Consider the following 25,498-nt stretch of genomic DNA (forward strand, 5'->3'; position numbering starts at 1 on the left):
CTATTTTATTTGCCTACAAATGCACACAATAACAATAAAAACAACAGCAATAGAAACATCAACTGAGACTAAGGCTGAAGCTGAAGCTCGAGCTTTTCTACTCTACATTTGTATGTATGTGTGTGTGTATGTGTTGGTGCGCTTCGCTTATGAATCCTGTAGAATATGCTGTTGCCGGCTGACTGTTTGCGTGCCTTCCTGGTTCACTGGCTGGTTGTCGAGTTAGTGTTGTGTTAGCTGGCAAGTAAGACGGATGCGAAAAACGAGCTTAGCCTGGAAAATTGTGATACACAAAGTGCTTTTGTTGTTTGTCTATTGTGTTCATTGAACTACGCGAAAGGCATACTTTAAGGCGCCAAATGGTTTAAATCTCAATAAAGTGTGTGAATATTTAATATTTTTGATAATTACATCGCTGCAGCCGATAAAAGGGTAAGCGTTCTTTAGTATTTAAGCTGATTTAAGCGAATTTGTTGAGCATAAGCCGCTGTGTCTGTTGACCAAAGGCAATACACCAACCCACTAAAATTTAGTGATATGCATATATTTCGTATGTATGTATGTATGTGCATATATAATTTTGTTAAGCAACGCGCTCAGAGAGAAAACTCCATTTGTAGCCATGAAACTCTCCAAAAACACCCTCTCGCCACTCGAAAGCGCACAACCTGTATACGCAGGTTGCAGGCTCTGCTTTGCCACCTTTACGCTTACCTTTGCGGAGAGTTGCACTGCACTTCGGGGCTGATAATATTTTATAATCCTGCGCACTATGCAGTAGCATTCACCCAACTACTGCCACAGACAGCTTCTGCAACAGCAAATACATATCGACAATTGCAATTGCCACAACTCCGAAACCTTCATCTCCGACAACAGAAGCCGTAATAGGCACACATATACACACATACATACGTGCTCGGCCTCTGCTTGGCATGCAACAAAGCTGTTACAGCCAGTTATTTGCTACTTCACTGCTCTGCAAGCAGCATAGTCATGGCATAGTCAGACAAATGCAAATATGCAAACACTCATCTACAAATATACACATAGGAGACTCCAAATATGCACTTTTCTTTGCTTAAAATGTGTGTGTGTATGTGTTTAAAATAGATATATACTCCACATGTACATATGTGGAAGCAAGTGAGGTATTTTAGAGAAGAAAAGTTCATTATCCTGTGGCCTGAGTTGACTGTTGGCAGCCTTCAAACTACAAGTTGCTTTGATACTTTTATTTTAAAACCAAAAATTGTTTTCAACTTTGCTTGAAAATCGTCTTTAAAAATATTTACTTTCAAAGTATTTTGTTCTTAATGCCATGCATTTTGAATAACCGTTAGTTTTACACATACCGTTGTGTGGTTGCGCTACTTGCCCCCAAAACTATGCTACGCTTCGTTTGCCCCCCACTTCATTAGGCATGCATGTAAAGCGCGCCAAGCACTTTATGAGCTTTGTTTGCCATTCTCCGAGTATGTGTGAGTGCCTGCTAGCACATACAATTAAAGCTTCAACAAATTTCACTTCGCTGTCCAGTCGTACACGTAAGGAAAATGGTTTTCTTGTTGTCGAGGCGCAACTTCAGCGATTCTTAGGCGCCTGTAGCAGCCTTTCCGCCTACTCCACTCGAAGCTTTTGTTTGTTCAAGCACCAAGCACAGTGCAGCCGTCAACACTTCTACGCTCTCATACATATGTACTTATGTATTATATATGCATTTGTAGGTACATAAATATTATTTATTTCTATTGTTTGTGCTTTGTTGTAGCTGGCTGGTACCTTGGTTACTTAACCTTTACTTAAGCATAGCAAAGTCAAGGGCTTACATGCTAAGCGAGTATTTGTTGTGATTTAGCAGCGCATACTTAAGAATATTCTGGCACTTAGTGTGTGGTTTTTTCCGCTGTAGTTTAATGATTTCATATTTAAAGAATGCTCAATGCTTTACTCTTGGGCATTCTCTCTTATTTATTGCCTCATACAAATCCCACAGACGTTTTCATGTGCAAATAAATGCATTATGAATGCATTATTCATTTCTTAATTTCTTATGTTTTACGCCATTGTAATGTAATTTCTTTAGACTCCGCATTGCCCAAATTACTAAATTCAACCCTTTTTTTGTTCTTCTTTTTCTTGCAGTTTGCCGCTTGGGTTGACGCTGTGATTTTCGTCTTCAGTCTCGAGAACGAGAGCAGTTTCAACACAATCTACAATTACTACAATAAAATGGCGCATTTTCGCAATGGTCAGGATTTACCAATGATTTTGGTTGGCACACAGGGTAAGTGTTTTGATTTCTTTTGTACTTGCAAGTGCACTCGCAGACATACTTGACTCAAACACAGTATTTTGTTGTATTAATTTGAATAATTTTACTGAAATTTCCATTTTTATTTTATTTCATTGAATTTATTATATTCCACAGATGCTATTAGTGAGCGTAACCCACGTGTGATCGACGATTCACGCGCGAGAAAGTTGGCTAACGATCTGAAACGCTGTTCATACTACGAAACATGCGCCACATATGGTCTCAATGTGGAACGCGTGTTCCAAGACGGTAAGTTTCTTAATAAATTTCACGAACTATTTTGGGTTCTATTACTTTGCAACAAGACTGCCTCAAATCTATAAGCTTTTACTCTCATGCTAACCTCTGTCGCATACGCACCTATATAATTTCTAATCAACTTCCCTTTCCTCCGTAGCTTGTCAGAAGATCCTCCAGCAGCGCATTCCCCTACCCCCCACCGTCAACTCCCGACCCACCACTCCGCAAGGCACACGCCTCGGCATCGCCTCCTATCATCACAACTCCAACAATCATGGCGGCGCCAATGCAAATGGCTTCTCCGCCTCCACTTCGTCGGTGCAGGGCGCCGTTTCGACTAGCAATTTGACGCTGCCACACCGCCATCACGCGCTGTCCACGTCGTCACATCATATACCGATGCGCATGAGCGCCGATTTCATGCACACCGAACAGCAGCAGAGCTTGCCACCCAGTCAGAAGTCGTGGCAACAGCAAAAGGAGCAGCAACAACGTGATCGTGAGCTAACGATGCTCACCAACGAGAACAATAACATCACCAAATTCACACCCACACATCACCAGCAGCAGCAACAGCAACAACAACAGCAGCAATCGAACCACCAAACAGCGGAGAGTTTGCCACCTTTGAGTTTGGTGCCGCTGCGCGAGAACAGAGATAATGGCAGCGGTGGTGGCGGCGGCAGCGGCGGTGGTAAGGATCTGCCGACACCCACATCCACGCCCACAACCAGTCGCAAAAGTCGACGGCGTTCAAATCTCTTCATTCCCTCCTCCTCGAAGAAGGGCGAGAAGGATTTGAAAAATGGCGAATTGGGTAGCGGACGGTCCATACCAATCAAACAGGGTTACCTTTACAAACGCTCCAGCAAATCGTTGAACAAGGAGTGGAAGAAGAAATATGTGACACTGTGCAATGACGGTCGGCTGACCTATCATCCCTCACTGCACGATTACATGGACGATGTGCATGGCAAGGAAATACCGCTACAATACGTAACGGTGAAAGTACCGGGACAGAAGCCGCGCGGTTCGAAGTCGATCATCACCAACAGTGCGCTCACAAGCTCAATGCACTCGAACGGTCGCGGCCACGGTCAAAACGGTTTGAGCGAAGGCATCGGCTGCCTATCGATTGTCAAGGATAACAAGGAAAAGAAAGTGGCCGAGAAGGTGCTGCTCACCGCTTTCGATACACTGCGCGAGCCGGTGAAATCGAATTCTTCGCAGCAGACCAGTGGCGATGAGGGCATAGCCATGTCCAACTCGAACTCGCAGACATTTATTGCCGGCAGTGATAGTCAACAGCAGTTGCAGCAGCAACAACGCGAATTGCTCGCTGTTAACGCGGCTAACAAATTAGAATCTCAAACACCAAATGTGAAGAAGCGACATCGCCGCATGAAGAGCAGCAGCGTTAAATCGAATGAAGTGGACGATTCGGACATTTATGAGTTCTTCATTGTGTCGCTGGATTCGAAGCAGTGGCACTTTGAGGCCGCAAGCTCTGAGGATCGCGACGAGTGGGTGGCTGCCATCGAGCAAGAGATCTTCAAAAGTCTACAGGGTATAGAGAGCACGAAAACCAAACCGGCAACCACAAGTGAGCTGGCCTCAATGGTGGCGATACGCACGCGTGTGCCGGGCAACGGCTACTGCGTGGACTGCGATGCGCCGAGTAAGTAAAATATTCAAGCATTGACTTGAATATTTAATATTGAAAATGAATTGTATTAATGAAAATCCAATTGTTGCAGATCCGGAATGGGCTAGCTTGAATCTGGGTGTGCTGATGTGCATCGAATGCTCGGGCATTCATCGCAATTTGGGTTCACATATTTCCAAAGTGCGTTCGCTTGGTTTAGATGATTGGCCGTGAGTATAGATTTCTTAAATATGATATTTATGAAGAATATGAACATAAGTATTAAACCGATTCTTTCTTTCTGCAGCGCTGGTCATCTCAGTGTAATGCTGGCCATTGGCAATAGTTTGGCTAATTCGGTGTGGGAGGCGAATACGCGGCAACGCACCAAACCCAGGCCCAATTCGACGCGTGAGGAGAAGGAGGCGTGGATACGTAGCAAATATGAATCAAAAGAATTCTTAGCACAATCCAATGCTAATACAAACACAACGCCGGGACAGCAATTAATAGAAGCGGTGATCAGGTAAATCCTTAAACCTTAAAATGTTGGTTCAATATATTAAATGTGCTTGATATCTTCCTTTTACGTTCAGATCGGACATCAAGTCCATTGTCTTGATACTCGCCACCGCTAACAGTGAGGTGACAAATGCTAACGTGAGTCCACGTGACGTGCGTACACCACTGCTGCTGGCATGTGCCATCGGAAATCTAGCCATAGCGCAGCTACTGATTTGGGTAAGTCAAATGAACGTTTAAAAAAATGACCACAACTCATCTCTAATTCTCACCTTTATAGAACGGCGCCAACATCAAGCATACCGATCATGAGGGACGCACTTGCTTAGCGTATGCGCGGGCAGCACAATCGCTTGCGACAGCGAAATCCCTTAAAGCTGCGGCCGCCGCTGCTGCAATTGCAAACGCTGCGAACGGCAGCAACACGAACACCAACTCGAGCACTGCAAGCAACACGAGTTCCTGTTCGTCGACCGCATCCACCACAGCCACCACCACCACAACTAGCAATGCGACGAACAGTGCCGCCGCAAGTGGCGCAACGGCAGCGCCGACAACAAACGGTGGCATACCAGCGCCACAGTACAGCGTAGAGGAGACAACGGCACTGGTGGAGCTGCTGACGAGCTTAGGTTGCCCCGAATCGGCGCCATTGACAGCCAGTGGCACACTGCCGCGGCGACGCGACACGCTGGGCACACCCTACGAGAAGACCGTCTCGGGTGTTATATAAAGAGTTTGTACTCGGAAGGGGATGGGCAAGGCAGCGCGCATTAGCCGTTTGCAATAATGATAAGCTTATAGTCTAAGTTAAAAGCTGTACAACAGTAAGAAGTATTGGAGGATTAGATCTGTGGCAATCGTGCTTGAAAACGGGCCACAATTTGAATTTGCTAATTTAGTTATAGTCATGTAGATATATATGTAGTTGCGTCTGTCTGAAGTCGAAATAAATTGAATTGGGTATAAATAATAATAATTTATCATGCTTCTTGTAGAAGGTGCTGTCGCAATGGAGATCCCGACGACCACTTTTTAAGACTTTTAATTAGCAAAATTTTATTTATTACACGTTTTAATGATGTATTTTTAAATAAAATAAATATTGAAGCAAAGCAAGCATATTCAGAGTTGGACGTATGATAAATTCGCTTATTTTTCAATTGAAAAGCTCTAAAGCTCGCTCTTAAACAACGCAAGCTTTCAGTTTTGTAAACACAAATATGTAAAATTTTAAACCAATTCGTAATAACTGTTAATATTATTTTTATGTTTTGCTAATTACGGTAAAGTAAATGTGTTGTATGTATGTTAGTATGCCTGTATTCTTTATATATGTACAATATATATATATATATATATATATTATGTGTAAGCTCCGAGTTGAAAAATGTAGATGTTAGTCCCTACACTCGCAAGGAGTACGCTTTACAATGATAAAAACTGATAACGGTTTATCTGAGAGAATTTAAAACAGCGCCTCATCTGCACCTCAATCTACTTTTAAACAAGTATTCGGTTAGACATTTTTAACTGACAATCTTAAAGTAAGTCTATTTTTTTATGTTCAAACGCAGCAAAAATCGCTTTTATTTAAGTTTACTTGCACTGAAATAATTTTATTTTCACTTTTTGTTAACCAAACCAATCGTTGCCGGTGAAATGATTATCATAAATATTATTTTATTTCGCGTGCTCGAGAAAAAAATTTAATTAGCATAACGCAACGGTAAATTAATATGTTTTGAAAACTTTACGAAACGTTTCCGAAACATAACATAATGTTTAACAAAAATCATGCAACCTTTACGAAACGAAATATGAAGACTTGCCAAATACTGCTTCAAATTGTTGTTAGCTCAGCCGGCGCTTTAAAAAAAAATTTTATTCGCAATCTCAATAATGTCAAGTATTGTCCCGTATGTATTTTCGATTATTAAGTTCAATATTTAATTTGAAAAAAAAAACAAGTTAGCTATACTTTTAAAAAGTAAGTTTCAAATTGTCGTTTTCGTTACTTGTTTTTTAAGATTCTAAAACTACTATTATGTTTTTTATTCAGTAAATTTTCATGTAAAAAAGTTTTTTCGTACAAAATACGAAAAAAGTAAATATCAGTTTAAACTCTTCGCAAAATATATTTAAAAAAAAAAACAGAAATATTTATTTTAATGTTTTTTTCGAGTAAAATATTATTAGAACTTATATTCTTCAAGATTTTAATTGTTGTTGCTTTGTTAAGCTTACTCTCTTTTAATTTGCTCTGCAATGTCAACCGATTAGAGCAAATTATGTATATTTTTATTTAATTCACCAATGAATACGCTTCATGTTTTTAAAAACGATCACTTATAGTTTTATATTTTATTTCTTTTAATAATTAATTAGTTGATTTGTAATGTGTGAAGATTTAATATAATAAAATATTATTTAACTTATGCATATATGTTGTTTGGTTTGAAATTTTTTCGATTTATTGTTGTGGGAAGTTGAAGAGACTCAATTATATTTTATCAATTTATAGATTAAAAACTGTATTGAATGTATCTATTGATCTTAGGATCTTTTCGATTGAAATGAAGCAGTGAAAGATTTCCAAATCACAGTTAATAATAAAAGGGCAAATTATTTCATTTAAATTCGGTCAAAACGAGCTTCATAAATATATTTGATATTAAACAGAGAATTTTTTCAATGTGGGATCTTAATAAAGTTACAATTTTCGGAAAGTCTTCGAAGCGTGTTACCCTTTTTTTGCTTGGGGAAAATATGAACAGAAATATATATAGAGAGCACTTAAAATACGACTTCTGAAATGATAATCACTTGAGAACAATTAAAGGGAAATATAATTAAAAGGAAATATATAATAAAAAGTTGAAAATACAGAAAAAAAAAACAGAAAAATAAAGATTATGGACTAAATTCATATTAGTATGGAGTACATACCTACATATGTCTGGAGAGTGTATGTAACTGAGTTTGTTGTTTAGTATGTCTCAAGCAGCATAATAATTAAGAATACAAATGTGGTAAGGGATATTTAAAAACGCTTACATAAGTACATTGGATACACACAAACAGAAGATAAGATTTTCAATAGAAACGTATTGCTTTAGTGGTGTACGATCGTTACACATCAATAAATATACACACAAACACTTAAATAATTAAATATTATATACACTTGGCAAAAATGTTAAGCATTAAATATAATTAAAATACTTATATTACAAAAGTAAAACTTGAAATGAAGACATACGGATATACTTACTTATACCCAATGTAATACACTGTTGTACAAATAAAAAATGTTGCAAGCTCTTAAGAAAATTGGCAAATGCACCTGCTGCTAAATCGAATACATTAAGCAAGGAATTAGTGAATTTTGTACTGAATTGGAAACTTTTGCAATTGTTTTCTAGAATTCATAAAATACGTAATTCAAGTTGACTTTTATTTACCATATGCTTATTACTTAGTAAACTTAAAAAGCATCTATGTAGTTGCAATGCAAGTATAATTCATAAATTAATTTCATTAAAATGAAGAGTTACGATGAAATTTGCACATTCGCTAAAAATGCAATAAACTAATGAAAATACCGTAAATGATTACTGATTTTTGTATTTATCAAGAAGGTAAGTGTTCACGGCGACACCCTGTGTACGTTGGATGATTCTAAAACTAGAATTGTAGCATACATTTAGGCTGTAGAAAATGTTGAAAACGATCTTACCAGATTCTTCCGTCAGATCAGATTCTCGACACTAATGAAATTCGTTTTAAAGCAACTCAAAACGTTCGGAATAAAGTTATGGTCTCAAATTGTAAGCTCTCGTTTAAGGCAGTAAGTCTGCTTTAGAAGCCGAAAAAAAGCGATTTTTTAGCAATTTTTTTTGGAAGGGAAGGAAATGATTGCGGTAAACGGAATTTTAAGACGATAGTGTACTATATTTAAGGCTTAAAAAACAATATTTATTATTAAAAAATATTGAAATTTTTTCAAAGTTGTAAGTATTTTTATGGAGCGCTTGGATTCTGCACTTCTAAATCGGTGCCGGTGATGGAGGTCGTGCGATGCATCTGAAACAGTCGAACCAAATTTTTTTTAAATTTTTATAAGTTTCTTTTCTCTATGAACTAAAAAAATACCGAAGAAGTTATAAAATTCCAAATCTTTTCGAAGTTTGAAAAAAAATTCACTTTTTTAAGAAAAAAATTGATTTTAAGTAGTTTAAATAATACTTTTGTCCAACTTTTTTAGTTCAAATAGAAGATAATTTAATACTGAAGCTAGATCACTTTGTTTTTTTTCAATCGGACATACATATATTCTTTTTGCTATCGCCAGCATCGTTTTCTAACACTTGTGAAAATGAAAACTCGAGAAAACGTCTGCCTGAGCATTCGCACCTGCTCGACGCTCGGCCACTAAAACTGCTCTAGCTTCGAAAATAAGTCGAATAATTAGGAATTTTAAAGACATATTCTTGGATAGTTTTGGAAGAGATTTAAAACAAAACAAAAAAATTGATTTTTTGAAGCCCTTTGCAGGCTTAATATAATAATAGCATATTCTCATATAAACTCACCTTGAGGCATACAAACCCGATCACTTTGCCTGAACTCCTCTTCCCGACATATTTATGAATAAAACCAGAGACAAGTTCTTTGCTGTCGAGCTTTATTGAAATGTTTATTGTAGTTAACCAATTCACATATATGAATTTCTTAAAATTTTATAAAACGTGCAAAATACATAATATTTTTATCAAAATATCCACTAATTTAAATTTATTATTTTATAAGAAAAAAACAGGCAATTAAATTCGAACTAAAAAGTTGTATTTTTGAGGTTACCGATTTGCAGTTAGTCTTTGTATGTAAGCTATGTTAAACCCGACAAGCAATTTGTTTTTTTTTTTATTGTTAAAGTTATTAATGAATTGAGGGGGAATTATTTATATATGTTTTGGTATATATATTTTAGGAATAGGAAATTAGGGTTTAAAAGGCTCAAACTGGTTTAAATTAAAGCGTATTGTGAAATGTTTCATTCAAATAATATGCAAACTATATTGCTATTATTAAATACGTCATAAATTTATAAATCTTTTTTTTTATTTTTTATTTTTTTTTGTCCTTCCTTTTTCAATATTAACACAAATACTAAGAACCAAATGGCACACAATGATTTGATTTAGTTAGATAAAACCAAAAGCGTTGTGTAGTGTAAAGCTCCGGGTGAGTGCAAGTTATGCACACTAGAGGGATACGCCCTACGAGCGGCCGAATTTTGACGGTGAGCTTTAAAGCTTTTGTGAAAGCAGCTACACCAACTTGCAGAGCTTTCATGGGGTTCTCTTGCATTAAAAGTGTTTTATTAATATAATTTTTGTTTTTTTTTTTCTTGTTCTGTAATGCAAAACAAAGATCACGGAGACGAAGGATGGGCTTTTTGTTTTTTAAATAACGGTTGCTGTTTACGACTATGATTAACATAAATTAAATAATTAGTTATGGTTTGAAATTAAATCCTGATATGATTATATGTATTTGTGTTCATTTTTGTTGTAAAAATAATGTTTATATTAAGAAAAGCTATGTGTATATATGTGTGTGTAAAGGCTAATTCAAAGGCAGAACGCAGAAGTCAGCAAGGGTATTTTATTGAGCAATGAGGGTACTTTTAAAAGATTTAAGAGCAAATTTAGTAAATTTAAGCAAATTGTTGATATTTCCAAAAAAATTTAAAAGGAATTTAAGTTATTTCAAGTTGTGGAAAAACTGAATTGTTGTTAAGTATATAATTGAGTTGACATAGTTTCAGAACAGATTTCGCATGAAAATACCCTAGCGGAACGCTGCGTAATGCTGGTTTTTACGAATTCACAACTTTATGAATGACACAAACAATATTTTATATAATATTAGTATAGTTATGCATAAACTGTTTGGGGCTGCTGTCCATTTTATTGCTGGAATAAGGCGCCGATTTTGTGGAAAAGATTTTATAATTGAAATAAACTATTTTACAAATAACACGTTTAAGAAATTGAAGTTATTGTTACACCATATTGAATTCTACATTTGTATGAAAGTTAAATATTGAAATTCTAATTATGTTGCGAGAAGTCAGATTTTAGTGATAGAAATACATTTAATTTGTTCACAATGGATTTTAAATAACCTTACACAACTCGTGCGTTCGTTTCCTTCTAGCTTTGCGGCGAATTTGAAGACAGCAACCCAAGCGCAGTATACTATACATATGTACGTACATACGAGACTACAAATATGTTATATGCAAAATTGATTTTGAATTAATAAAATTTACTGAAATAATATATTACGTATACGCAATGAAACATAAAAGAAATGCTTAAACACATTGACTTATGCCAGTTTCACGTCATCACAGACAAATCGGGAAACCACAAATTATCATATGGAAGTTATGCATTTCATTGGCAGTTTGACATACTAAATCAATGTAGTCTTAACATATTCTTTTACATTTCATTACGTAGAAGGCTCTTACATGTATGCATATGTAATATGTAAAATATCTTGGAACATAGCGAAAAGGAAATTAAAATTGTGCTCGCGCACAAATATACTCCTACACTTAGAGAAGATTGCGAAGACTGTTGACGTGGTTGCATGTACTAGTACTTCTCGAGGGGCTGCGGCTACACAAACAAACAAGCGAAATGCCTTAAGCTTCACAGCATTATTGTACCGGAATTTGAAGTTGCTATTGAAAAAGCTTGTTGAGGCATTTATGTTTATTGCAAAAACGTAGTTTGGATTTTGTTTCTAGCAAATGGTTGAAATTTTGCTCCGCTCACAATCCTATTCGAATGTAAACTATGCTGTTGACAGCTGCTGATTGAAAGTTATTTTTGTTTATAGCGATCGAATGTGTTGCAAATGAGCTTGCCACTGCAACAGCTCTTAAAATATAGCAGTAGAGAAAACGTTGGTGCGGCGATACCACGATTTATACGAGTGTAACTGGCAGACTGCGGCTTCTATTGCGCGAATGAGATATAATTTGAACATAGTTATCAGAAAAGAGTTTGAAAAATAAAAAGAGAAAATTGTATTATGAATTTAGCGCTAAATGATGAAGTTAACCAAGAAATTTGAAAACAAAACGGAAATTTCGAAAACTGTTTAATATAGAAATATGATTATTGCAAATCTTGATTGTGTAACTTCTTAATTGTCAAATTGTTGTTCTATGTTTTGTAAAATTGTCAAATGTTTGAAATGGTTTTTAAATAATGTTTTTTTTTTAATTTCTTCTATTTATCAGCTAATTTAATTTTGTTTCTGAATTTCATGTGGAATTAATGCAGATAATAGTGTTTTAACTGTAAACGCAATGTCAATGCGCCGCCAATATAAACTCATGAAATCGCCTACTCGCTCACCAATGGCACCCTATCATCGCCATCACAAATAATATTTCACCAACGACGAGTTATATACCCAAAGCCACTACAAATGTTACCGTGATTTATTTGCATGTTGCTACTGCTGCCGATGTCGTAAATGCACATGTTCTTCGTATACTTTCAAATCAACACCACCGGCATGGCATCACCACCGATCTCTCATCATCATAATCCTAACCTTCCATCGTCGTAGTTGTGGTTCTCAAATTAACTCGATAAAGTTGTAATTGTTGTTGTTTTTTTTTAGGTTTTTCTAACTGCTTGTATGCACTTACAGTTGCTTTTTTGATTGTTGTTTTCTTTTTGTTTTTGTTATTTGCTGCTGATGCTGCCGCTCTGCTGCTACTACTGCTAACGCTGTTGTAGCCGTTATGGCTGCCGCCGCTCTTGTTGTTATTGCGTTGAATAAATTCACTCATCATTCACGTTTTGGAATTTTCTGTGTTTTTTGTTGGTTTTGTTTGAATTGATTTGATTTTGTTTTTCGTTTTCATAGACCCTTAATCCTTCGTAAGCACTTCTTATTCTTTATCTTCCCTAATCATCATCTCTTCATTGGTTTTTATGATCTTGAGTTCACACAAAACGCTCCACGCAGGCGTTGCTCCTGCAGCGTGTATGGGTTCATTTCTTGTTTGCCTTGAATTTCGAATAGAAATTAGAAATCTGCTCATAACGTACGGGGATGGTGTCCAAAATTCCAGTGAAACTAAAATTAGTTTGATTGCGTTGCTTCTCCTGAAGTGAATCGCCAGACAAATAAGTGATAACATTGCTTTGGAACTCCGCAGATTTGGGATCAGAATGATTGGCAACGAGATGATTACAAAACTGTGCGATTTGCAAGAAGACACTAGCATCGCGATCTGGAAAGTGAATAAGAGGAAAGCGATAAAAATGCCTTTCTGCATTGTATAGTGAACCGATTTCAACTCTTACCTAGTTTCCGTGGTATTTTCAACAACGAAAGGGTCAAATTCTCATTATCACGCTGTGCGCGCAAATGCCTATTGCCATGTTTAAACTCCTGTTCCAGCCAACGGATGACATTGCGTGCATTTTCGCTCCTCTTCTTCAGATCGTCCAACTCGTTCAAAACTTTTTGAAGTAAAAAAGGTGTTAAAATAACACTAAATAATATGAAAAAAATAAAAAATATTTACCTGCATTCGGTATGAGTACAATAAACTTCTTAGTCTTCACCAGATTCTTGACAATGCCATTATACTCAGTCAAAGCTTTAGCATCAACAACTAAGAATGGGGTCATGATGATATTCAATGGATTTTTGCGTAACTAAATTGAACAAATTATGCATTATTATTATAACCTCCAAAATAAAAAGTATACAAATTCAATGAAAAACACTCACCTCCTCCTCCAGGGTTTCGACCTCGTTCTTCAGCCATAACTTCCCCATAATCTCACATTTCTTCGACATGGCCTCCGAGCGTTCTTCGTCGGCGCCACTGCTGGACTGCAGCAAAACTTTGTCACACATAGCGCTATTAGTCGTCGTAGATGCTGATGTACCACCTCCACCGCCAGCACCGCCGAAGTTATTGCCCGTCACCGACTTTTCAATATTACGATTGCGCAAGTAACCTTTGCGCGGCATTTTCTTGCATTCCTCAACGGTGTCCTTTTCTTCATTGCTGGTATAACTCTTGCGCACGATGCCATTCTTGCGATCCGAGTAGCGGCGAGTGCGTCCTTCGGCACGCTTGCGTGTTGCATTTTTCATGGTGCGGCGTTCGCGACGACGAGATGATGATTTCTTCTCTTCGCGCTTCTTCTTGGCGTTCTCGGTGAAGCGGCGCGTCTTCACACAGAAGCGATAATTGAATTTCTTTTGCTTGCAAATGAAGAAACCGAAGTCAACCATTTTGAAAATGCGCAAAATACATTCCTCTTCGGGTGTAACATGCTCTCGTATGGTCGTCTCCCAATCCAGTGTCAGTTGGGTGCCTTGAAAGATGTCGAAATTCTTAAAAACGAAATCTTCTGCCAATGGCACATTGGCGCGCACATCAAACAAATCACCGAGTGGATTGCGCACGTTGGGTGTAGTTAAGAATTCACGTTCGAAATATACTTTGCGTGTGAATATATCGATGTTGCAGTAATTCAACAATTTCATGATCTTGTGTATGAATTCGGGATTGGAGTGATAGCACCCAAAAAGTATTTCATGATTGATGCGCAACCAGTCGTAGAGAATTTTCAAAGCACGCATGGTTGGCTCGTGGCGCGCAAACTCAACTATTACATTCGGATTAATTTTCGTATACTTGTTCCGATACACGAGTTTCTTTGGCGGCTCGCCCGGATTCAAATTGACATCTTCAGCAGTTTGATTATTTTCATTGTTTTCGACGACAACGGGCAGTGATTCCTCGTTGTCGGTATTCTTGAAGTTGAGTGAACCGCTGCCATTCAGCTGCAATACCTCAAAACTGCGTAGCAATTCCTCACTGTCAACCTCCTGCGAATCGGTACGTTGCTTTACCAGTGTGGCTTGCTGTTCATCGGGATAAATAATCTTCTCCTCTTCTATCACAATGTCTTCATTGTCGGAGAAAGTCGGACCGACGCCTTCGTTGGAAGTGAGGCTCTCCTTGGAAGCTGCCGAGGATAAACGTGGTGCATTTTGCTCCTGAGGTACTGCCTTTGTTGGCTGTTTGACAAAGTCTAACAAATATAATTTTATTATTATGCATTTAAATTTTTCTTGTTATTCTAGTGCAGTTTATTCAACATACCTGTTTCATCGGCCTCCTCTCGTTCATCAGCTACTGGCTCAGCTTCAATGTCGCTGAAATCAGTGTCAAAATTTGAACTTAAGTCGGTATAGTCCTCATCCTCTGTGCTAAAGTCGGTATCCATATCGCTTTCGGTGTCATAACAAGAGCTATCATCCGACTGAGCGATTTTGCGTCTACGACGACGTAGTTTCATGCCTTTCTTCTTGCTTTTGCAGGATAACGGTGTTTTCAGATCGCTCTCTTTCGCTTCATCGCTCGACCGTGTAGAAATGGGATCAGCATTCTTTTCAGACCCACCATCAATCTTAGTGTGCTTGTGACTGTCCTGAGTTTTGATGGCATACTCGTCATTCGAATTTTGACTGTCGCGCGAATCAGAAGAACATTCTTTTAATGACATTTTAGCATTGAGTTTCTTCTCTTTCTTGTCGGCCTCTCCGATAGTAACAAGCCAGTTTTTATATTCGTTGCGTGATTTGCGCACAACCACATTGAACTCTTCAAATTTATCTGCATACATTTCATGGAATTCCTCATTCTCGGCAGATTTGGCTAAAATTGTTTGCTCCATATTTACAATGCAAGCGTCCATTAGATCCGAGCACACAGCTACTAGAAACGCATTTAGTGAGTAAACCTTCTGGGAGTTGATCATCTTTAGCTTGGATAAGCAAAAAAATAGTATCGAGACAATTTTGAAGATGCAACTTTCTTCAATGGTGAATGCCTTGGAGCAGAGAACTTTGCGTAAGTCTACAAGCACACAGTGACAAAGAGAGTTAAAATCGGGAACTTCTTTATCGAAGAAGAATATGTCCACAATCAAATAAAATCGCGCGTAAAAGTCTTTCAGACTAAATTCTATCTTCTCCGGGTCCAACTTTTCCAAGTAATCCGCATGAGCGGCAAAAAGTTTACACACATTATTTTCACTTAACTCAAACGGTACAATGCTAACCAAGGAGTATAGATAGTGATAGATGGAATCCAAATCGTGATTTTGGCCGTAGTAAAGTGTACCTAACTGATTCTGCGACATGCCAATTGCCGGATTCAATTTAAACGCTTCAAAGTAGTACTTGGCAGCGTGTTGTTTTGTAACCTTTAGACGTGTATCGATGCGAAAATCCAAAAAGTAACGGTGCAAGTCTCCTAAACTCAAGAGTGACGAATGTATAGTATCTAGAGCAAATGAAACTGCTTCCAAACTCTTATCCACTGGATGTGCAGTACCATCATCGCCTCCGCCATTGTTTTCGCCCGTTTGCTTTTCGATTTCACGTATGTAGCCATCGCTAATAATGCTAAAATCAATTAAGTATTTTAAATCCAGATCATATATCTCTTCCATTTGTGCTGCCATTCTTTTGTAATTAGATATGCCAGCGCACAGAAAACGTTCTAATTTTAAGAGATTGTCTTGCGAATTCATTTGGGTGGTGTCTTTTAATTCTTTATGCCAGTTTTTCTTCACATACGCGATAAACTCATAATATCCCTTACGCCACATAATTTCACGTGCCTTCTTGCCCACGGATTGGTAGTCCTTGAAGACAATCTTTTTACACAGCTGAACCAGCTGAGAACGTTTCTCCTCCAAATCATGTTGAAACAGTTGGGAAATAGTGCTAATTTTTTTCTTCTCATCGTCGAATTGTTTAGCAACAATGTAGAGAGATCTATGAAAAATAAGTTATAAAATTAACGAATCACGTATTCCAACAATAAATTTCTCAATATTAGCGTTATATATGTATATGTATGAAGTATAACGAATTGTATTCATTGGAATCGGAAAAATACCAAGTCTTTAACACTACTATAAATAATGAACTTCATTCTTAATGTGAAACAGCAGATATTACTTCGCTGAGTTTGTTAAACCGGAAAACAAAGCAAACTGATAAGCATAATATGGCACGAATCCACGTATGTACATATAATTACATACATATGTACGTACATATATTAAAATACAACTACTTCACATATATAATACAAAATGCACTTTTGAAATCAATTCACGAAGTTAACTAATGATTTCATAGGAACATTGGAATTTTTATTTCATGTAACAAACACGTTGCTAAGAAAATATTTCTTACCTGTAGATCTCCTTAACTTCAGGTGTTAAACCGTTGCCATTGCCCCCACTATTTTGTGTGACATTTTTATTGTATATAATATCACTACCATTTCCATTATTAGTTGTATTTTGCCCAAAGCCTCCAACACTATCTCCGGAAGCATTAGAGCCTCCAGAACTGAAACCTTGCTCCATAATTGAAGCCCTTCTTTGACGTCACAATTTTCCTTCTTCTAATTGTACTCCTCGAATTTTTCTCAGTTATTTAATCCAAACTATTATATTTACGTTCTTTCTGTAAAATAATAAAAATATTTACGCAATTCACAAAATATATGAAATCTAATCAAATATTTAATAATATGCAAAAAATAAATAAATTGAAAATCCGAAATTTTGACAGGTAAACAATTTCGAAAATCCAATAAAAACACGTGAAAATATATAAAATAAAGTATGCTCAACGATGACGATGTTTAGAATTTTTGTATGCAATCGTTCACTTTATCTGTTGATATGTACATATATATGGTATATGTGTTAAACGTTTTAACAGCCTAAATAGCATAATTATTCAGCAACAATCCCTTCTGATACCACACAGGCAACATATATAAACATTATTTATTGCATCTGAAAAGCAAACTGACGGTGTACGTGCATTTGCGCGGAAATATTTTACATACATTTATCATTTCACTTTATCCAAATCACAAATCATTGACATATTTTACTTTCTATTCCTTCTTGAAAAATTTTGTTTAATAAACAGTTTATCATTACAAAAATAAATTGCACTTCGTTTCCCATTTGCATTCTTTCCTTTCCATTCGATCCTTAACACCTACATTCGCTTAAATACGTCAATATGCACTTCAAAGCTCGAATTTCTTATTGAATAATCAATATCTAGGTTCTATACATTTCTTTTATAATTTATGTGCTTGTTGTTTCAACTGAGGTTGTGGTGACTCCTCATTTCGCTTTCGTCGAGCATCATTTACTTATTGCGAAATTAGCAAACCCATATCCTATTGCAAAATGTATTTATTGCTATCTTCAACAGCATATTATCTATTAATTATTTCCGAATTTAAATTGTCAAACTCCATTACCTCTTCCAATTTTATTTCGCTGTTGTATTATATATTTTTTCCAAAGACGAAAAATTATTCACTCACAGCTGCTGTTTTTTTACAAATTCCATTAACTTTTGCTTTTCATCATTTTCTGCCATCAGTTCCTACGAAATTTCGCTGTAGTATACGCTTATCTCTATCTTGCAATGTCCGAAAGTTGTAGATGTCACAGTGTTGTATTGAGAATAATATCGTTAAAAAAACTTAAAGTTTATAACATAACTCTATATGCAAATATATAAGCCAGAAAATTAACTGTAAACATCTTTAACTCCTAAAAATCTTTTAAAATCATATTCGCAAAAAGTTTATAAAATATTATTAAGCAGGTAATCTATTCCAATATTAAGTATATAAGTAATAAAAATTCTGCTTATAAATGGGCATTAAGTGTTGTAATAATGGTATTTAAATAATAGTAATAATTCAATTTTATTTTAAAAGAAATTGGTTACATATTGATATATGTTTCTAGACGTTTGACATAATACAATGACAATGTTATTAATGGAATTTATATTCCTTTTTGTTGTTAATTGGGCACGTTAATCGAATTGAATACTTTGAATAATTGAACGTATTAACTCTGAATAATGTCTATCTTCTATTACGACCACATGTCAAACTTCATAACGTGTTCTATTACTTTGAGCTGTCAAACTAAGCATCTCTGAAATTTTGACACGAGTTGTTGGGTTTCTTCTTTGCTTCCTTTCCTTCTCTGTTTCTACTCAAAATGGGTGAGTGCGGCTTTTACGCGATCGACTAAAATTTTCAAGAAAATCCTTAAACATCATTATATTAAAATGTGAAAACTTCAACAAATTGTGTTTAATTCAATTATATTAATATAGAGAATTATACAGAACCATTATTTCCAATATTGGAAACTTAAATATGTGAAAAATAGTTCAATCGGAGTGTTGACCAAAGTGAATTTAACATTGGAACAAACGCCAAAGTGATTGTAGGAGGATTTTCTTGAAGATTGTTTTTAGAATATATGTAGTTTAGTTGTGAATTTTCTGACTGAAATCTATGTTTTCCAGGTATTAGCCGCGATAGTGCTCATAAGCGCCGCGCCACTGGTGGCAAACGCAAGTCGCTCCGCAAGAAGCGCAAGTTCGAGTTGGGTCGTCCAGCTGCAAACACCAAGGTATGTGTATAAATAAATTATAATATATGTTAGAGCTATAGGAAACTTATATAAAAAGCCTCACAGAGGTTTGTTTTATATGTAAAGAGCATTGTTAATTCTAAAAATTCTTCTTTTATTCGTAAAGAGTATTGTGAATTCCACAAACTACAATGCTCATAATTCTCACATGATGATTGAATATGTTAACTGCAGCGCGTATTGTTCCTATGGAGCTTTACAACTTTTTGATGAATGCATTATTATGTTCGGACTACTGACTTATATAGAACGAACACTTCATGTTGTAACTTTGTAGAACATTAATAAAAATATATCTAAATTCTTTTTCAGCTCGGTGCACCACGTATCCATAAAGTACGCACACGCGGTGGTAACACCAAATTCCGTGCTTTGCGCTTGGAAACCGGTAACTTTGCGTGGGCTTCTGAGGGTATTGCCCGTCGCACTCGTATTGCTGATGTAGTCTACAATGCATCAAACAATGAATTGGTGCGTACCAAGACCTTGGTAAAGAACACCATTGTTGTTATTGACGCCACACCATTCCGTCAATGGTATGAATCGCACTATGTGCTACCTTTGGGACGCAAACGTAATCCCAAACATCAAAAAACTGAAGATGAGAATGACGTGCTGAACAAGAAGCGCAGTGAAAAAGTAATGAAGAAATACTTGGAACGTCAAAAGTTCGCCAAAGTAGAAGCTGCACTTGAAGATCAGTTCATCTCTGGACGTATCCTTGGTAAGTTTAATAAATTATTTAACATAATCTAAATAATCGAAAATACTAGGTGATGTTAATTTCTTAAGCGATCCAACAACCATTATTGTATCAAACTTGTTTTAAGTGCGATTCAAGCCTGTTGGGCGTGATTCAGCTTGTCATAGTTACTCTGATTCCATTCTCCACACAAATGATAAAATTATTTAATTTTGTTTGCATGTACTAATGTGAGTTATTTTTTGTTTTGCAGCCTGCGTTTCATCTCGTCCCGGTCAATGTGGTCGTTCTGATGGTTACATCCTAGAGGGCAAAGAATTGGAATTCTATCTTAAGAAAATTAAGTCAAAGAAATAAACATCCGTAAATAATTCAAATACAAATGGGCTGAATTTTTACAAAAACAAAAAACAAATAAAAAATAATGCTGCGTTATTTGTAACATTAGAAATACGTGCACAAGTGTTGCTTATTTAATTTCTAATTAACACAACAACATAAACCCACCATTAAACAAATATGTCATACATTCTAAGTTCTATCATCGGTTTGATTGTTTTACAATTCATTAACCTCAAGACACAAAAACGCAACATGGTTCTTCAATCAACATTCAATTTTATGTTGTAAGTTCCCGCTGATTTAGAGAAATATATATTTAAATCAAGCTAAGGTAGGTGGGAACGTATTATTAACACCCAAACAAAATGTTAGAATTGTGTAGATGATCCGATATATACCAGCGAGAAAATTGAATTTCGTTTGGAGACGTTAGATACAGAATTTATATAATTATAAGGAGATTTCTGAGCACATGTTCGGATTGCTTTCATGTTTTTTAACGCAACAAAAGGAATGGTGGCCCAGAAAATCAACCCTGGCTTTGTTTATATATGCCAAAGACCTGTCATTCATATCAAATGTAAGTAAAGCGTTGCTGACATCCCGAAATTCCTGTCAGATGCAGAAGAACAAGTAAGGGCAGGCGAAATTCAGGTGCAGCCGAACATATGCTCTTGTAATTATTATGAATTATGGTGTGGAGATATTTTGGGTTGTATATAGAGTTCGGAGGAGAAATATAATGACAGAATTGATAAATTAAAAAACTTTCAAAATATATGAAATTACATGATAACGTATTGCAGGTGAAATATGTATTAACCTATATATTCGACATACAGTCAACTAAAGTGGCGTCTTCAGTTTTAAAGTATCCATCAAGGTATCGATAATAAAATTGTGCCAAGGCAAGTTGTGCCGATGTCACTTAAACCTCCTCCGTATTAGTATCTTCTGATTGGAAGAATTTCACTAAAGTCACGAACACGGTCTTTACTTATATTAAAGCCGACACAATTCAGAAGGCTGAACGGTCATCGAGCTGGACAGCCGGATATGTGGTGATTATTCCTTTGGTGTGGGAAATTCTTGAAACACGCAGTCACAGGGTTGCTATTTTTATCCCGAAGTGAGTTACTTAGTATTCACTTGGAGGTGGTTGTCATATTTTATGTATTATACCTCTCCGAAGTTCAATTCAAATTAAACCATTTATTCGACATCCAATAAAAAATGTTTTTCGGACCCACGTTTGATTTAATGCCAACTTGGTTCAGTAGAAAATGTAGTATTTTATCACTGTTTGGAGAACCATCTTCTGGGGTTTCTTTCGTCTACCTAGTTCGCAGTCAATTCAGATTACACATATTGAACAAAATTTCTTTACCAACGATCTTGTTTCAACAAGGTCGGGACATGGAAGGGTGGTGTTAGCGGAGTTGGTTTAAGGCGTTAGGTGGGTTTCAGAGGCTAAAAAATGGTATTTTTAAATATACAATCATATATTTAATTTAAGCAATCCAGCGTATCAAAGATACATGTTTAAACAGTATTTTGTGAAATTTGTATTTAAAAGTTCCGAAAACACAGCCGTCGGCATCTCATCTCCCATGACGTGACCAAAAAAAAAATGATGTCCACCGCAAGACATCATAACTCATGATTGGTTTATCTAAAAACAATAAACTAAAAATATTTCGATAGTACATGGATAGAACTTTGAATCTTGTTGGTTTGTATCACAACTTTCTTATATATCGTGTCCACCGACTTGAAAAATTGAGTTTTGAGATAAATGCGTTTAAAGTTTTACATCCACACGGACGTAGCCTGATGGACGGAACATCCAAAGTGTATATTTCTTAAAATATTACTCGGATTGGTTTGATACTTTTAGATATTTGATTTTATTTATATATATTGTACTATTTCAGAATACAATCGCCCCTATTCCCGTTGTCGTTATCGTTTTAAAACGACTTAAGAACGCCTATTTGGCATTCCTGTTGGCGTTAACGACATTTATCGAAATTAAATTGAGATTCCCCAATTTGAGACGACTATAGAAACAGTCGTTTTTTGTCGTTGCTATAATTGTGAGCGACATAGAAACGACGCGGTTGTTTGAAGGAATATTTGAAGTGAAGATGAAAATTCCAAATCGGAAACAGTTTGAAATTTTAATTTCTGAAATGGAAAAATATCCTGCATATGCCAAGGAATTTAGAAAAGGGATAAATCCTTTAAATTTCGATTTTTTGGGAGGGATATTTTTTTCTTAAAAAAAAAAAACTAAATCCATTCCACCGCCATTTTTATATCTCAGAGTATATTTAAGATATTAAATGTCTTAAAATTCAAAACGAAGAAAAAAATAGTACTCCAACAAAACGAGGAGTTAATAAACAGATACCCATGTCTCCTTTGGCTGGACCACTAGGTAGAGTAGTCGGATTAGCCAGAAGCAAGGAGCATGAGACGTTGAAAGTTTGGAGGACGCAGATGTCACCACTACTTCTTTTAAAAAATCAAATAAAAATGGAGTACTAACATTGTTGGACGTAAGTACAATAATTACAGTGATAACGTTGTTTAGAGTCAATATAGAATAGCATAAAATCCATTAAGGACTGTTTAAAAATGTGTCTCGTTAAATAAGAAACATTTTTATATGGGAAAAGAGCGCCTTAAAGTATACTATATAAAATATGTAGACAAATTATTAGGCGGGACATAAGATTCACATATCAAACCGTCTGCACGGATGACATGGCTTTAATAAAGCTTCCACCTAAAAGGGAAAAATGTCTGACAAAGAAGTATGCAAATGGTAGAATAATACTGAGAATGTACATATGTGTGTATATAGCCCGGGTCAGAGAGATATAGAAAACCCCTGCAGTGGATGTACAGCTATTTTTGCAACTTATCGATCCAAACAGGGTTTGTTGGTCTAAAAACAGTCTTTGGTCAGATAAATTACGTGTCAATTTCGGTAACGCCGTCCGTCTCGGGAGTTTATTAGTTATAAAGCACTGTTTGTTAAATTTTTCTATGGAAGATAGAATTCTACAAACTTAAATGGAATAGATTAAAAGGAAATATAATGTTTTTGTGGAAATCCGCGGATCTGTCAGTAATATATTAATTGAGTGAGTACCTGACCTCAGACCTGCTGATTCGCTATATTTTACGAATTTGTTTTCGTCACTGGCAAACAATTAGCGGTTGTTTTGATCAAAGCTGCAGCAATAAATCATTTAACAATTGAGCTCAACTCCTGCCATCATTTTATTGATGAGAAAAGAACAAAAAATAATTTCTACCTCGAATTAGCTATTGTAACTGTACAAATATGTATTGCCGATGGATATGAAAGAAGAACATTGTATGCGAGTTTTTGAGTGGCTTACCACGAACCACAACCGATTATTTCATGTTGTACACAACACATTTGCTGGCCGAGAGTGCGTATAACTCTCACAGATAATTGGCCAACACATGATATATTGTGGGAAATTTCCAAATACTTGTGCACTTACATATGTGCGTCTGTATGCCATGCATGTGTGGGCATTTCGATAGTGTAATGCGTTACCATCCGCACACACACACACACACACACACACACATACACTTGCATTGACCCCAAATTGGTGCTGTTTTGAATTTCAGGAGGTGCTGCTGCTGCAGTGCGTTTTGCTGCAAAGTGCGGGTGGCCCACACGCACATACACACACACACATACATGTGTATTTAGAGCTTGTTTTTGTTTTGTATTGAATTTGAAAATTTATGGCTTAAAATTTGCCATTTGACAATTACGAGCGTTTGTCAAACCCATTATTGTGCATGGGGCCGGTTTACGACTAAACGCAGAGCTGGTAGCACGTTCATACTCCTTACTCACACACATGCGGACATGTGCATTCCAGATCGGGTATGTGCGAATTTTCGAAATTCCATTTCTAATCTGTGGAGCTGAACATTTTTCTCGCAAAAGCAAACATATTTGAAATTCATTGAAGTAATGAGTAAATTGGCCTCTGTTTAGCATTCTCCTTGAAGATTATTATGTAAAGTGACAATAATGAGGTGTAATTTTATATTTTTCTCCTTATTGCCTATACATTTTGGGGTTTGAAAACCTCAACCCTCCATTGCATTTCGTGCTGTCCATATGTACGCATTCCTAAGCGTTTTGTAATTGCTTTCAACTGCCGTTTGAGGAGGAATTCACATCGGTCCTCCTCTTCTCTTTCTCACATAAATGCATCTTCCTGCCATTGATGGACAACACTTTTATAATTCACAAAAGCACTGTCACAATGCGGGCAATTTGCAGAATTTCAGTTATCCACAGGCTATTTGATAGTGTTGCAATTATGCTCACAAATCTATGTACTTAAGCTGCATATACATACATCCATATATAGTGCGTATGCATGTATGATATCGTAAATATAGTAATTGTGCATTTTCGGCACGTTTCATATAACAGCCATTCTACTAATGGATATACATATCTCTCAAAACACACGTAGCGTATTTAAGTAAATATTTAGACTATTTAGAGTTGTTTGCTGGAAGGGAGGGAACGCAGGAAATTCAAAGCTGATTGCTAATTACGCTCCATCGCAGCGCTGTTGATGAAGCGCAACTCATTTTAGTTGGTACTTAGCGGGAAAGAATCAATTTATTTAATTTGTTACGCAATATTTGCGCAATCATGCAGTTAGTTAATAAACAAACCTTGCGTAAACTGGGCTTCTTGATTCTTGTTACAGGCTCGTCGTTCGCTTGAATATAACATCTCATAACAGATGATGTTTGCAATGAGCATATTTGTCTAGGAAAAGTCTTAAGGGCAGGTTTGGAGGAATAGTAGATTAGATTTTCTGTAGGAATATGTTCATATTCAGTGTTTAATTTGAGAAAAATGAAGTTCGTTAAGAAAATATAAATATTTATACTCATATGATTAAGGAAAACCTATTTATAGCAGATAAGAAGATACATTAGACCTATACTGAGCGTGGTACAGCCATTTTTCTCCCTTTACTCCTATTACTCGACAGATTTCAATTTACTGTTTT

General features: G+C 36.3%; 3 protein-coding genes and 1 non-coding gene across 8 annotated transcripts in view; 3 read left to right on the top strand and 1 right to left on the bottom strand.

The window, feature by feature from the left end:
• The window catches only part of LOC105211468 (centaurin-gamma-1A), a 210,530-nt gene extending 202,195 nt beyond the window's left edge, over window positions 1-8,335 (top strand). For all 3 annotated transcript variants that reach the window (XM_054227081.1, XM_029039734.2, XM_011182890.3), the window contains 7 exons: window positions 2,146-2,287; window positions 2,432-2,566; window positions 2,715-4,235; window positions 4,315-4,432; window positions 4,510-4,728; window positions 4,799-4,943; window positions 5,005-8,335. In XM_054227081.1, coding sequence (XP_054083056.1) covers window positions 2,146-2,287; window positions 2,432-2,566; window positions 2,715-4,235; window positions 4,315-4,432; window positions 4,510-4,728; window positions 4,799-4,943; window positions 5,005-5,457 — 2,733 coding nt within the window. In that variant the 3' untranslated portion in view covers window positions 5,458-8,335. The remainder of the gene's footprint in view (window positions 1-2,145; window positions 2,288-2,431; window positions 2,567-2,714; window positions 4,236-4,314; window positions 4,433-4,509; window positions 4,729-4,798; window positions 4,944-5,004) is intronic.
• A 1,059-nt stretch (window positions 8,336-9,394) lies between these two features.
• LOC105211479 (nonsense-mediated mRNA decay factor SMG5) lies at window positions 9,395-18,328 on the bottom strand. 3 transcript variants are annotated; one of them, XM_029039695.2, is made up of 7 exons: window positions 18,223-18,328; window positions 17,061-17,336; window positions 14,953-16,634; window positions 13,563-14,881; window positions 13,354-13,486; window positions 13,130-13,288; window positions 9,395-13,056 (listed from the first exon to the last, which is right to left on the bottom strand). In XM_029039695.2, exons 2-7 carry the CDS (start codon window positions 17,234-17,236, stop codon window positions 12,815-12,817), a joined length of 3,711 nt encoding a protein of 1,236 aa, XP_028895528.2. In that variant the 5' UTR covers window positions 17,237-17,336; window positions 18,223-18,328; the 3' UTR covers window positions 9,395-12,814. The 3 variants fall into 3 exon arrangements, with proteins under 3 accessions (XP_028895528.2, XP_011181205.2, XP_054083055.1); XM_011182903.3 differs by having other exon boundaries at window positions 18,157-18,317; XM_054227080.1 differs by having other exon boundaries at window positions 17,061-17,332; window positions 18,157-18,280.
• A 538-nt stretch (window positions 18,329-18,866) lies between these two features.
• On the top strand, window positions 18,867-20,513 carry LOC105211480 (40S ribosomal protein S8). The gene is made up of 4 exons (XM_011182905.3): window positions 18,867-18,920; window positions 19,230-19,336; window positions 19,670-20,081; window positions 20,314-20,513. The coding sequence occupies exons 1-4, from the start codon at window positions 18,917-18,919 to the stop codon at window positions 20,415-20,417; spliced, it is 627 nt and encodes a 208-aa protein (XP_011181207.1). The 5' UTR covers window positions 18,867-18,916; the 3' UTR covers window positions 20,418-20,513.
• LOC114803903 (small nucleolar RNA R442) lies at window positions 20,193-20,238 on the top strand. The gene has a single exon (XR_003752248.1). It is a non-coding gene; the product is annotated as a small nucleolar RNA R442 (small nucleolar RNA).
• Window positions 20,514-25,498: the final 4,985 nt, after the last annotated feature.

This window comes from Zeugodacus cucurbitae, chromosome 3 (genome assembly GCF_028554725.1).
Source record: "Zeugodacus cucurbitae isolate PBARC_wt_2022May chromosome 3, idZeuCucr1.2, whole genome shotgun sequence".
Lineage (NCBI taxonomy): Eukaryota > Metazoa > Arthropoda > Insecta > Diptera > Tephritidae > Zeugodacus > Zeugodacus cucurbitae.